The 15644-nt window shown below is 31.7% G+C and overlaps 1 protein-coding gene across 1 annotated transcript in view; it reads right to left on the bottom strand.

Moving 5' to 3' along the window:
- Window positions 1-6729, bottom strand: part of LOC106716068 (probable G-protein coupled receptor 158) — a 39407-nt gene extending 32678 nt beyond the window's left edge. Inside the window, exon 1 of the mRNA XM_014509499.2 lies at window positions 6513-6729. Coding sequence (XP_014364985.2) covers window positions 6513-6702 — 190 coding nt within the window. The 5' untranslated portion in view covers window positions 6703-6729. The remainder of the gene's footprint in view (window positions 1-6512) is intronic.
- Between the last annotated feature and the right edge of the window lie 8915 nt (window positions 6730-15644).

Here is a 15644-nt window from a genome sequence, read left to right as displayed (position 1 = left end):
CGAGTTACAAATTAAAGTATAAAATATTAAGTTTTATATTTGTTTTGAAGAACAATATAGAATTTACTATGTAACCGGTAAAGATTGAAAAGATCTTAAACTTTTTTTTTTTACTTTACCTTGGGTTTTTATTTACTTTTGCTACAAAAAGTTTTTCTAATGAAACACAATTTAAGTATTTTCTTGATTTTCAGATAGACTTACTTGATTATGTACAAAGTCGTAACCTGGTTTATGTCACGACATGAAATTTCCACGATAAAAGGTTCATTTTTCATTTCGTTCGTGTTCCAAGTTTTAAGATTTGAATACGTTTAGCTTTCCTTTGGCTTTTTCCAGAGTTGAAATTGACTTTTAAATTAAATGTCATGTTTTAAAGTTACATCATTAATTCAACAATTTCTTTATAAAAAAAAAAACTAGTTGCAGATGCTTATTTTTTTTTTACGTCCAACATATCCTGATTTATTATTAACTAATATAGAAAACGGCTAAAACACTCCCGTACATTTGTCCGGTGACGCGCCGACTAGTTTCGAGCCCATCGGAGGTCCTTCATCAGGATGAGTGGGACTGGTATTATTTCGCGAACGCGGTCCGTCATCAGCTGCGACGGATCGAAACGACTCGAAGCTAGTCGGTGCCGACACCGGCCAAATGTACGTGAGTGTTTTAGCCGTTTTCTATATTAGTTAATGATAATGTCTCACGATAGTTTGAATAATCATGATTTATTTATTTAAACAACTATGCTTCCAGATTTTATCTGAATTTAATACGTTCAAACAAATTATGCTCTGTTCTTTCCTCATGCGAGTTTTACTAAGAATGTAAAGATGTAAGAAAAGTAATATCTAGTGACTGAATTCACAGATTAAAAATAATAACCTTGAATAAATAAAAAACAACTAGCATTTTCTACTTTTTCATGTTTCGAACACTAATATTTTTTTTTATTATTGAGTTTCAGTTAACTTTAAATAGTAGTTTACTCGATAAAATTTTCACTACAGTTTCACTAGATTTTATATTGGCCGAATGCCAAATTGTAAGAAGCAACATAGCCCAAGAGACTTTACATGTGTGCTAAACTCACTAATGTTGACAACAGTTATTGTCACATTGACTTTATACAAGACTAGCTGTCGCCCGTTACACCATCTGCCCAAAGTTATAAAAAAAAACCTTAATATGTCAATCTGTTTCAGGATCCGTTGAGCTATTCTGGAGATACCTTCTAACAAACATCCGTCCATCTAAACTTTCGCATTTATATTAGTAAGATTTGAAAGTCAAGATATTTCTGTGCGATAGTATATTGTATTTCACCAACATATAAAATTCGTATAAAAACATAAACATTTCTAAATAACAAAACATTCATGAGAGATAAAAGATACCGCAACAAATATACAACGGAGTCCTTTCTCTAACATAACTTTCTTACATTTCTTGCCTCGGGGAAAATTCATAAGTTTTCAACAGTTCTAAAACGCTTTGGGACATCTGAGTTGAACATTTTACTGAAGATATTTATCCAAAATTATTAACTATCGTAGAACATTTAAGAAATAGCTATAACAGTATTAAAGCAGTATTCATAAAAGAAGTAAAGAAAATTTATGTTTCGGAAGTAATTGGTTAGGTCGGTAGGTATAGAGGTTGACTATTGGATCGGCAATTTACTGTAAAAGAGGTGAGTAAGGTTTATTTCTTACTGGAAAAGAAAAGTTATTGGTCAGTAATCTTTACAGTTATGTAAAATATGATGTGTTGATGAATAACACATAGGCGAGTGGAATGAAATGGTATGTTCATGGTTGTAATGGACTAGTTTAAAGTATAAACAAATCTATCTTATATATATAAAAGAAAGTCGTGTTAGTTACACCACTTATAACTCAAGAACGGCTGAATCGATTTGACTGAAAATTGGTGGGCAGATAGCTTAGAACCAGGAATAGGACATAGGATAATTTTTACCCCGTTTTCTATTTTTTATTCCGCACGGACGGAGTCGCGGGTAAAAGCTAGTGTCATATATAATTATGAAATATAATTTTGCATTAAACATAAATGTATTCAAATTAATACTCTGATATACATACATAAGTATATTATGTTTAAATTTACATTATGACTATCGCTTATAGTGCTGGTATGTGGAAAAAATTTATATCCTTCTTAAAATAGATTCACAGATAATATTAAGATTACTTTGTCAAGATAAAAATAGGTCGTAGTTAACAAATATGGAAACCCGAGGAAAATAAATATGACATAAAAGGAAGAGTGTCCCGCAGTAAAAATGGCCTTTTATGAGGATCGACGTCCGGTAACGTAGCAAAATTGAAGGAGGTTTGCTTGAGAGTGTTTTTATTTTTTTACGTCCAACATGTCCCGATTTAGAAAAATGATGCTCATCCTAACAATAACATTATGTGATATAGCAATATGTGTTATTATTATTACTTAAATAGATATGATACTTTTTTTAATTACGTTACATGTACTTACTAAAGTGCTACAGTTTAACCTGCTACGAACTGTAGCACTCCATATGTAGCCACTACGACCGTAGCTGGTAAACGTAGATAAGTGCTTTAGGAACTTAACTTAATATTATAAATGAGAAAGTTTGGATGGACGGATGTTTGTTGGAAGGTATATCCGGAACGGTTCTATGAATCTCGATGAAATTTGGTACAGTTGACCATAGCCTGGAAAAACACATAGGCTACTTGTTATGATTTTTTAAACTAAAAACTAAATAATTACTAATTCGTTTTGATCTAACCAACTCAAATCTAATTTCACCTGACAAATTGAATCGTTTTGTTAAATTAAAATCTTTGATACCAAAAAGAAACACTGGCGATTAAATTTCTTCCGGTATTGAAAAGTCCGTAAGCTTTAACATAGTTCAAAAAGTTTTTCTAAGTAAAGAATGGTCGGATCGACTCGCTCGAGTTGTTAGACGGAACGATCTCCGGCACAGATTGCCAATAATATCTATTGTAGAAAAGTTGTCAAAACATTGAAGTTTGTTGTACTAACATTTTGAATATGTCTTAAGCGTTTGATTGTTTTTTTTCCCCCGACTAACAGGAGAGTTTTGAGTTGGTATGTAGTTATGTTTATATTTCTGTATATGTTGTCTGTGTGAAGATAAATGTTTCTTTACATAGTTATTGCACAAAACAACTTGATCGATTTTAAAGTTTGTGATGTCAAAATGATGACATTCGATTCTTTTAACGGAAGTCTGGCTTAAAACTAATTACGAGTTAATTTTTTTTGTATACTTCAAAGCGATGAATGCTGCTGTGATATTTTTAATCTCTCCCTCTCTGTTATCATCCGACCCATCTAACTCTGATGCTTGATATCGTCTAATGACTACGATAAAGATCGCATATTAATGTGAAGAGTTTATCAAAGCTTTTCCTAAACTCTTCACTTCTTTATGAGGCGTTTTAAAGACGAAAGTCTATTTTAGGTCACAGTGAAATATTAAATTAATTCACCAAGTATTTACATTTTATATACATCTCGACTAATAGACAACTGTTGATTTTTTTATATCAAAAAAGTGGCAAATGAGCAAACGGTCACTTGAATACGTCTAAAAATCAAAGCGGTCGCTGCCCATTGAAATCCGCGATTCTAGATGAGTTGCCTACCTTAAATCGCATAGCGAGAGGATATATCCTCTAGCTATGCATCCGCTCTTCCATCAAATCCACTTTCCGTTCCCATCCTTTCCATATAAAAAAGGGTGGGAAGGGAATGTGAACTAAAATTAGGCCTCCGGCACGCAATCCCATCAGATGAAACGCGGACTTGCTTCCACTTCACGCCTGTCTTCTGTGTGGTCGTGGTTGGATGACCAGGCCCATTCGTGCACCCAACAAATATTGTTGTTGTGGGAACTACCACTGTTATTCGGTTCTTAAACAGATTATATTAAATACGTAAATACGTTTTAAAAGAAACTTGATGTTTTTGATAAAGAATATGTTATAAAAATTCTATATAACATAAAAATTTATTGCCGCAATTACATCCGTTTAAAAGTAAGTATAGGAGTTTCATACTATATGTATATCTCTATATAAATCTTAATTAACAACTTTATTAACGGGAACATATTACTATATAATTTTCTTGCGACATATTCCTGACAAAGCGAAGCCCACTAATAACGCTACGAGACAAAATAATTAGTTAATTTCCTCTTTCCCTAACTATCTATTGTATTCTGCTTCTGACATTTCGTCAGATTATTTCGAGGGTTATATTATTTATACCTGGCATGATTTTATAGCTGTTAAATAAATACAAATTAAGGCAAAAACCTATTTATATCTTAAAGAAATAAGATTACTAATTAGACTACTCTTTTATGAAGGTTTCAATTAATTTCAGTTGTAAATTTAGTTTTTATTTATTTTCTTTTAAAAAACCCGTGTCCATTCTTTTTTTAAACCAAATAAAAAAAATCTTTAACGATTTCTATTCAAATAAAAAGCTATTCGAGCTGTCGCAATATGAATACGGTTTTCAGGTCAAATCGTCAAAGTTCTGATTCAGCAATAGTCAGTCGCTGCCGAACTTGAGTCGTCGTTCTCAAACCTAACTTAAGCGAAACGTTCGACTTCCCACAAAAATTATTTATAACCTCTATATGTAGCTTAATACATAATTATATCATGAATAAAATACAAACTTTTCTTTTTTAATTATTAAAATAGTATAATTTCTATTGAGAAAATAAGTCGTAATTTTTAAAGCGTTTTCATTTTTACTTCGCATAAAAATATAAGGTCTGGAGTGGATCCCGATAGAAACAAGATGACGTTGCTGTCCTAAACAAATATGGCGGCGCTCAGTGGCGGTCGACATGAAGACAGTCGGGCTGACATGACCTGAGACCAAGCCCAGAGCACCGGAAACAGCGAGCTGGCGGCGCAATTTGGACACCGCCTTTTGACATATGTATGACTTAAACACACAAATATGTGTCTTAATTATGATTTGTGGTGAATATTTAATTCATAATTCTTATTTTATAGATATAAGCTTGAAATATTCCTTCTCCATACGTCATATTCATACAGAGAATAGATATGAGCCTTGTATAAATGCAGAGCACGTTTTGTGCAGTGCGTTTTCTTCTGAGTGCTGTATTATATCTTTAGATTATAATTCAGATAGACTTTCCATCAAAACAAAGTAGTACAGTAAAAATCATTTCATAGAAAATTTAAATGGTTTTCTTTTAAAGTATAACTTATTAAATTTTTTAAAGTCTTGATCATAGAAGAAAGCGAAAAAAAAATTAAACAAACTATTACTTTATTATTTTTATTTTACTTTTAATTTAATTTAATTTAATGTCTAATTAAAATCTGATGTTTTCTCCACGGAATGTTATTAAAGCTTCCAGTCGGTTTGGAAAACTTATAATGAAGGTTTTGAGTCTTTGCTATAGAACATTATCGCATTCTTATATCAGAGTCTTCTAACCCGCAAGTTGCATTCTTGAATATTCTTCTACTGAGACGCATGAGGTGTTAAGTTCATGCGACCGAGATGAATAAACGTGAAAAGAACAAAGTAAGACAGCCACATGGAAACAGTATTCTCAATTTCATCATTGAATTTAAATATACAAGCAAAAAGCATTTATAATAATAATAATAGATAATTTTTAAAACCCTATGCAAGTGGCATAGGGTTTTAAAAAATCTTTCATATTATAAACATTTTAAAGTGGACAGTATCTCCTGGGAAATAAAATATTTTAAGGTTTTCATTTATTTTCCGTCGACACCAATCATGTTGATGAATGCAACATTTTCATGAATATTTGTGTTCTCAGTACGATGTTATTAATAATTTTGACGGCAAAGTTTTGATTAGATTCGTTCTTAAATAAAGTTGAAATAACATATTTTGAAGTTCGTTAAATATATTTAGGAAGGCAATAAGAGTTTATCAAACTTGTCAAAGCTGTCTTAAGCTAGTTAGTTTTTGTACGCGATCTTGTACCTGAATGATAATTATGTTTTATAACTTGGTATTTTTTAGTTGAGATAATAGAAAAAGTTTTAAAATAATTTGGACTTAATACGAGTAGATAAGTAGATTGTGCAAAATTAAAATTGACTATTTATTTTAATTTTCCACGTGCGATAGGTCAGAAAATTATAATTATAATTAAATTTAATGAAAAGCACATCATTTAAAATTGCTTGAAACTTAAAACCGATAAACGCGTTGAAATCTTTAATACTGCTTCACTTATTAGTACACTTCAAATATTCTTAAAACGTTAATCTTAATCGTATCACGGTAAAATAAAATAACAGATAAAAGCATGAATTAAACTAAGAAGTCAGTAAAGAAATCTTTAACTTGTATTTCTTGATGCGTTGATATGTATAAATAAGTTTATACTATTATTATTTAATGGAAATATCTTTGCATATCTTAAGTAAAAAGTTTACCAAGTTCGCTGCTAGTTTCGGCCTCTATTTGCGCAAGCAGGTCGCGGGCGCGGTGCAGGCGCGACAGATGTACCCGCGACCGCCCGTGCCTTATCAGAGTCCTCGCATGTCTCAAATGTTTCACATCACCCTTATAATCACATTGCACTAAAGACGCGAAGTATATTAAGAGTAGCGTCCGCATGTTCATCGCGGCATCGTGCGTGCGTTTCGCGCGACCGCTCGGCGGCTACTGACGATCCCGACCGCTACGGATCCGAATTTGGAAATGTTGATTAAGGTTTTTTAAATCCGTGATAGTATTTTATTAAAGACTTGCAGTTTGCTATTTAATTATAGTTTCATTCTGTGGCTTTAAATGCGCTGATTTTCATTTTATAATCTGTGGAAAACGTGCAATTAATTTGTACAGTTGGAACTGTTTTAATGTATATTCAGATTGAATAAGTTTAAACTAAATGTTTTACAATATTTAAGTACTAAATGCTAAATATATATATATATAATTTTGGTGTATGTGATTTTTCTCTAATAAGATCTTTATTTAAAAATTCTTAATCAAGTTTTGGCCGTTCTTGTATAAGCTATAAGATGAGAGGGTAAGTTACTCACATGATTGTCCTTCCCGCAAGCTTGGTAACTCTGTAGCGTTTACTCAAAGGTCTAGTCGGTGGGCTGTGGCGACCCGCCTACAAATACCAATGGCCCAGACCTCTGCTGCGGTCGCTTTGTTCCGCTACCCTTACGACTTTTGGCACATGTTACATACGTTATTGTTTATTTCAATGTTCAGCGTACCCATAGCTACGATATTAAATTATCTTGTTGAAGCTACTTGGTAAGATGAATTTAAGGAATGACGTATTATTGGTATTATTTTACCTAATTATAAGAAAAGAATCTTGATAACTTAGTTGTTACGACAGTAAATAATTTAATGCTACGACGTAGCACTCGTAGTACTCCACACAACGCTGCTCTTTCTATCTAGGAGGGAAGGTTTCTTGACATTTATATACTACAATATCATACAATTTTTACAATTATTTATCTGCTAAAGCAGAAAAATTATTTGTGCTGTTTTTTTTTTACTTTCTAACAAAAAAGCATTATTAAAATATTATAGTCACAAGGTTCACACTAAGTATTAGGTGTGTACACTCGAGAATTTGAGGTTTACGCAAAATGACGCCGAGGCCGATAATTCTCACCCCTATTAAGGTACCTTTACGTACTCAAGTACCGTAGATGGCGCTGTGCTACTCGAGAAGATCGTCAAGTGGGGCTTAGTCTGAAAAATTGAGCCCATCATTAAATTTATATTTTCCGTCATATGCGAATTCATTAGCATCGTTAAAATTTAATTATAAAATGTTTTATATTTAAAAGTGCTTTTAACATAAGAGCATATATTATATTTTTGTGTTAAACTTTTCATTAACGAAATACTTTATTATTGTATTACAAAATGTTTGATCCAAAGTAAGATAACAAGTATGTACATGTACCTTCACATATAAAAGTAAAGAAGATGTATTGGCTATGAGAATATAAAAGAAGTAAATAAAGTTTCTTTCTCCCCAGGTGTGGCGTCGATACATTTTGTCTTTCGCTTCATCGCTATCAGGATAAAGTACGTGAAAGCTGAATTTATATAATGTGCTTTATAAGAAAATTGCCATTTACTTATCATAGTCTAAAGTCTAAACAAAGTAAATAAAGGAGTATATCTCTTAAATAACCAATCTGTTTAGTAACAAGAGCGCTAGTGCTTTCAGCTAAATAAATACTGTTTCGTCAAGAAAACCTGATAAGTGTATTGCTATGTTGATGAAGGAAAGTAAGTGTGCTTGGAATAAGTAAGTACCGCTGCCGGCCTTAAACTTGTGTACTTTAACCACCGTAAAAATTTTCAGTAAAAGACGACAAGTTTTTCAAGCTTGTCTACTTTATGCTTTTGGCGTTGGACCCGCGCCTGCCTTAAGTTTTTTTTATTATTTTTTCTTGTATTGTTTTTTTTAATTATAATTGGGAGAGTGACATCATAATTGTTGTTTTATTCCTGTCAACCTCCAAATTATTTTTAAGCGTTATTTATTAATTTTTCTATGCTGGAGCTTATCCCGTTGCAAAATTCATAAACAACTTACTTAACAATTAATTTGTATCAATTAAGTCATACAAATTCCTTTTTAAAAAATGAGATATTGACCACTCAAAACTTTATTGTGAAATATCAGTTATGAATTAATAATCAATAAACTAAAACTAGGACATACAATTTCTAATAAACAAACTGTAAATTATAATTTAGAATTATCTGGATTAATTTAATCCCGTTAGTGTGCAATTAAAATTTCAACTACCCATAATCAATCTAGTCTGTGACGTTATTATGTGAAAATTGATGATTCCGATAAGTAAAAAAAATCTCTAGGACAATCAATGATTTAACATTTATTTTCTCACTGATAAATAACTTAAGATATATCAACGACAAGGAAATCGGAGGCACGTTTGGGTTTACATTCGCAGGTGAAGTTTCCAATCGGATTGAACCTTGACAGAGATTAGTTACAAAAACATTTCTCTATGCAGACATGCTTACTTAGTGACGTAAGCTTAGTGCCGACCTTAATGCCATGCATTAAAAAAAGCTCTTAGAAAGCTAAGCGCATTATAGGGTAAGACCTATCCACGACTATTTCAAGGATATCTCTTATAGTTATTTTACCGAAAACGTTTCTAAAACTCAATTTTCTTTTACATTTTAACTTTAGATTTTTTTAAACTGTCGACTTCAAAAAAATTATTCAAGTCTGTCACATGAACAATCCAGTTGTAAAAATAGAAATATAGAGTGACTATTTATTACTTATTTTCTCTCTTTCCTTTTCTTTTCGTTGTCTATCTTTTGTCCCTTTCGTGTTTACTCTCGTAGCTTTAACCTGTTTCACCGCTACGGAGTACAGTTGATAACTAGTCGTTTGAACTAAGAAAAATGTAATATAAATAAAAATAAATTTACTGGCTTTATGTTTTTTTCATGAATTTTTTGTTGTCGGCCAGGAAGCAGAAGCAGAGGGTATTGACGGAACGTGCTTAAGTTTCGTTTAAGTCTCTCGCGTCGCGTAGTCTGTCTTCCACGACCGCTTGAGTATCTACTGAGCAATTTTTTACAAATGATTTTAGCAATTAAGCTATTTTTTTTTAATTATATGTAAAATAACATCTTACTTAAATAAACTTAGTATTAAAACCTACATTTAAAGTTTGATTAGGAAATAAAAAATCTTCAACATATAGAAACGGTATAAATTTGTAAAGATTTACAAGACAATTAAATGCACCATGCATTTGCATCAATAGAATAATTTTAAATGTTTTTTCATTCGTTTATACGTTTTTAAAACGATTCTTTTTCTACTCGGGTAGGGATGAACCGTCGGCTATGATGATTCAGGGATATTTCATGCCGATAATGGTATATAGACTTAATCGCATTGCGTGGAAAACTTCTTTTTATATTTTTATCATTACATAGAACTGCCAAGTCAGGTACAAGATTGCTTTTCTGCCTTTACATTTCGATGCCTAAATTCAAAGTTTATCTGCCAAGTTCGATGACTTTTCATATTTTTTTTAATTAGCGATTATTTTTAAACCAAAAATTATTAGAAATGTCTTTAGAAACACTTTAGTGAATAGTTATAGGCAAAAACTCCATTAAACAAATTTGGTTTGTCAATCGAAACAATTTTATTTATATTAATTAAAGATCTCAATTTTCATTTACTAATTTATGAGCGAGATAAGAATATTTCTATTTTCTAATGGTACATTAAAATTTTCCAAGTAATGTAGCTTAATTTTACTTAATGTTACTTAGAGTTTGGCCTCTATCTCAGTCCACATCGCCGCTTTCCTCCGATAGCGTTAACTTAAGAAGCATTTAAAGTTTCAAATGATCCTTAGTCACGTTTTTAAGATTACGCTTCGGAACTTTATTGAAAAAGTTTTATATCGCACGCGCTGCTTTTTAGCTTTGGCTAAAAATACTGTATTTTAGGTTATAAGTTATCTTTCACACACCGCAGTTTAGGGTTACTTAGATCGAAAAGATTATTTTACTAAGTTTGTTTTAAACCAAACAGAGAGTAATATAATAAACGGGGAATTTTAAACAGATATCGCTTAATCACTTTTCAGTACGGTTTATTATAAACGTGACTGTGTATTTCCACTGCAGGAAAACATTTACAAAAACATGTTATTATAATATTCGACAGGAGATATCAAAAGTAATATTTCATTCAGTTGAGAACCGTGAAATTATATTAAAAAGTAAAAGTATTAAAAGTTGATTGAACTGAAGGATAATAAAGTATTAAAAGTCAATATGTATATTATAAAAGTTGAGTTTCAAATGTATTTTAGTTAAATCTGATGAAATTCGAAGAGAGCCTGTTACATTCAAAATTAATCCACACCGTAACGCGTGGCGACGTGATTTTAGGTGACGTTTAATAAATGAAAGGGAGCTCTGCATAATGTGATTAAGTCTATCCTATTATCTTTTGAAACATCACTGAATAATCAAGCTTTCGAATGATAAATCTACAACCAGTACTAACATTTACATGATACATATTAAAGGTACAAATATTTCAAAGGAAAGCGTTAAATAAATGTGTAAATAAGTTACAATACTTTTCAATCATTGTTTACAAATTTACTATCATTATTTATTATTGTAAACATAGCATTTTACGATTTGTAAATCTTAAAATCACAAAGAAATGGCTTATCGAATAATTTAGACGTATCTTTGTAAAATTCGCCGGATAATTTTAGTCTGTAGAAATTCGTTAAACATTTTATTGTATAGCAGCATATTAAGTTACGCAATAAGCTTCCAAAGTTTTAATTAACTTCAACCGTTAAAATAAAACCAGTTTTCTTTGCTGATATCCAGGAAAATGCTTACGCTCGCTTTACAATTTTTAACTATAAGCGAAGTTATTAGGTGCTTAATGGAAGGACCTGTATATGTAATAAGTTCGACGTGGTACAATCAAAAAAATGCAGATTTATTCTTCTGTCTTCCTGATAGTTTAAGTTCAGGAAGTATTATCCATACTGTAAAAACAAGCCTCAATGATTGCACAATAATCGCCCAAATAGTAAAAAATACATACTCATGTACAAAGAATTATAGTTTTTAACTTAAACGCTCGCAACGCGGAAGTTTGCGTTATTACGGTACCGCAAATATCCGTGTTGGGAAGAGAATTTAAAAGTGTTGCGGCGGCGGTGCACGGAGCGAAACTTGCTAATAGGTCACGGCGGCCGTACACGCTTCCGCCGTCCGCCATGCTTTCAATTATGTGCTGAATTCATGCGAATTACCATAACGTCCTTACAAAACAGAACAATAAACTAGTTTAACAGAAAATTATGATGTAAAATAACGGAAAATATTCGAGGTTTAATTTTGCGATTTTAACGTTCATTCACACCTGTTATCTTTGTAAAGTGATAATTTTCGGAGGAAATAAATTCGTATATAGCGTTGTTTTATGAAATCTTTTATTCCAAAAGCGTAATACCCTAGTTTGATGACCATATGTCACGTGGAATTAGGCCTTAAACTGTCTAAAAGATTAACGAACTTAAGAAGTAGCATTATATTAAGTAGACATTGACCGCCCACCACCACTAGCTGTAGAGGCAACTTAAGATGAACAAAATGAACAACTAATTGTTTTAAATAAATACTTTCATTTTTTGCTTTTGTCACTAACCTGTACTTATCATAGCGTAACTGAAAATAAAAGATCATCTCAATTTATGTGATAAAATGTTGTTGTCGGAAACTAGAACAATGCGCTGGTGTTTTGTAAACTCATTGTTTAAGCCATAATATTTACGCTGCAACATTTATTTCCTGCATAAACTGAAGTTTAATTACACAAGCTATTGTATGAAGGATTATTAATTTGATTCATTTATCCGTATAAATAAAATACATTTTAATAAATCGTAATATAACAAGACTGGATGCACTGTTATAATAATTAATCAATCCTTAATAACTCCTTCAATTGTTACAATTCAATATAGTAAACTAAATACAAAGATTGCTAATATGTTGCTTACCTAAAATGATCAGAAGAGGGGATGTACAGAAAGGAAAAAGTTTCTCTACCCATGCGGCCCCTTACCTTCTCATCCTTTCCTTATAAGAAAAGGGTCGGAAGACATTCATTTTAATATATCACTATATCTATGCCGTTAGAAAATCAATTTCATTAAAGTACGAAGTGGCGGCGGAACATAATTGTTTAGAGAACATTGGCCTTGAGTCAAATTAGAACCTTGAATATCGAGGAAAATGTTCCAACTTAATTGTAGGTGAAATTAACCTAGATACTGAACGTTTGGTAAATTTCAACGAGAAAACAAACTCGAATTAAAGCATAATTACTAACAATTTCATAAATAGTACCTCAGTCATACTCTATGCTAGTGAGATATATTTAGTTCAGATTAGGGTTAAGACAGTGTTATTTATTCAATTTACATGTTTAAATAAAATATTTAATACAACATAGAAACCTATTATACGTTTATAGGCTTGCTAAAATTATAACTAACTAGCTGTCGCCCGCGACTCCATCCGCGCGCAGTTAAAAAAAAAATGAACCTACTGAATATGCTCACAAAATTTCATGAGAATCGGTCAAGCCGTTTCGGAGGAGTACGGTGACGAAAACTGTGACACGAGAATTTTATATATTAGATTTAAAATGTTAAAAAGTAATTTTCCATCTGAGATTCTTTGTATTAACGACGTTCTATTTAAGGCTTTTAATTTAATTTATCTACGTTAATAAAAAAAAAAATTGTTCAAACTCTCTTGTGCATCCAGATACGGACTGTATGAGCATATTTACTTTGTAATCTCTGTTATTTATTTAAAGCACACACCTACTTCGTAGGCGTACTTCTGTTATACTTTTACATATTAAGTAAATAGATTCATCCTATTACCTTAACAATAATGAGATTAAAATTTGATTATATCTGGGCTAAAATTTATACAATGAATTTTCAAATATCGATAGAACTCAATCTAGCAACTTAGCTCCACTTCTCAGAATAGCGTAATCCCTTCTCAAGTATCGTCTCGAGGAGGTTAGAGAACCAGCTTTGTCATTACAAGCGATGTGTCTTAGTAAAGCATCCTTTGTTACTAGTCCCTTTACATTTACGTGCACAATTTATTAACAACGTTATTTTGATTACGTAATTTAAAAACAAATGACAAATGAATTAAATGATAAAATATTCAAGGTCATAGGGAATGATTTGTCCCTGTGTATTTCAGGTATTTAACATGTCTACTTCCGAAATCTTTAAGGAATTTAGCATTCGTTACTAATTCCTTCGTTGAATATTGGTGTTTTGGGAATCATTTGGGGTATATGTAAAGTGCATATTAATATTCAGAACTGTATTTTACACTTTTCGATGCTAGATGAGATTATAAACAAACTTTTTTTTTTTTTTTTTTTTTTTCAGTCAAGTCATTCTCAGAATCTTACATTATCTTACTTACCTGCTTTTAAGAATAAAGTTAATATAAGTGACACTTAAATTCCTACGTACAATTACTTCTTACTGTTACCGTATCGCGTCCTCGGAAATGGAGTCTTTGTTACTAATTATTGTCTCACGAGCTTCACTGAGTAGTCATGAAATATTCAATACTCCGTTCTATTTCCATCTAATACAGAAATACAAGTAATCCTTCCATTTACCTTGAAGGAAATTCTGGAACGCGGAGACACTGTTTGATTTTCTTATAAATGTTATTTAAAATCCGGCCTAAATAGATATAGTCGGATTTCATATTAGAGTCGAGCATTCCGTTCGAAGTCACTAGACTAATGTTTCATTGTATTATTACTACTGCTCAGAAAAGTGTAAAGAATAAAAATTTAATTAATACATGCGGCCATTATAAATCTACAATTTTAAAAATAGAAAAATAAAACGTCCTTAAAGAAAAAGCTTAGTAAAAAGTCAATCTTGTAATATCGTACACCTTGAGTCGTAATCCTCACTTAAGTGCCGGTTCGGGGCGGACGAGGAGCGTCTTGTATAACTAAGTACATTGTTTACACGATCTTCAACTTAAATAATTTTTCGATGATGACTCTCAATTTAAAATGGAAATACGTAGCGATTGGTTTTAACTTAGATGTATGTGTTTCGAGTTTCCGTAGTACACCTGTTTTTATATATATTGTCATCCCTTGAATTCTTTTTGAATAAAACAGAGACAACAATATGTTATAATACAAGTGTCACAACAGTCAAAACTCACAGACAGACATTATCAATTTAATAACTAATTTTCTTAAGCCATGGAGCATATTTTCTTTATTTTAACATTTTACAACATCGAATTGTAATGCAGTGTTGGTTTTTGCAAAAAAAAACATTATTACATTTAACAAAAACCTTCCAAACATCTGTTTTTGTAATGTTTTGTACAAAATTGTTGCTATATTTCCGGTCACGCGCGCACCCGTCACATTTTTATATCCCTTCGTCTCTAAAGAGATTAAGGCGCAGAAACTACGACTTTGACGACGGTATCGAAAAAACAATTGCCTTAGGCAAAAACACCTGTTGAATTTCGAGTAAAACATTATCGTAAAAGTCTTAAAAGGTAAAAGTTAATTGGTAAAAAGGCATTTACCATATTTTTTACGAATCTAATTAGTTTTCTTGATATGTTTCTGACAGTGTGATGTTAAGTAACTTAAAACCTTCTATTTTACTATAATTTATCTGTTTAAAGTATTATGCGTTTCAAACACGTTTTATCCGAGGATTCCAAACTCGCGAGATAATACCTGTTTCATTAATAATGCAGGAGCAGACCAGCGAGGTGACACGGCCGCGGCGGGTCAGACGCGCCCCCTGAATTCATTTTACAACGGGTCATGCAAGCCCGCCCGGCAATAGACCCAACCACATATATTAACAGGAAATACTTCAATGTTATTGTTAAAGGAATTAAAAAAAAAAGGAAACAGCAAATAAATTTAAAATCAAGGA

Source organism: Papilio machaon, chromosome 2, assembly GCF_912999745.1.
Source record: "Papilio machaon chromosome 2, ilPapMach1.1, whole genome shotgun sequence".
Taxonomy (NCBI): Eukaryota; Metazoa; Arthropoda; class Insecta; order Lepidoptera; family Papilionidae; genus Papilio; species Papilio machaon.
Note: the sequence above shows the minus strand (reverse complement) of the source record. Positions and strands in the feature narration are given on the sequence as shown.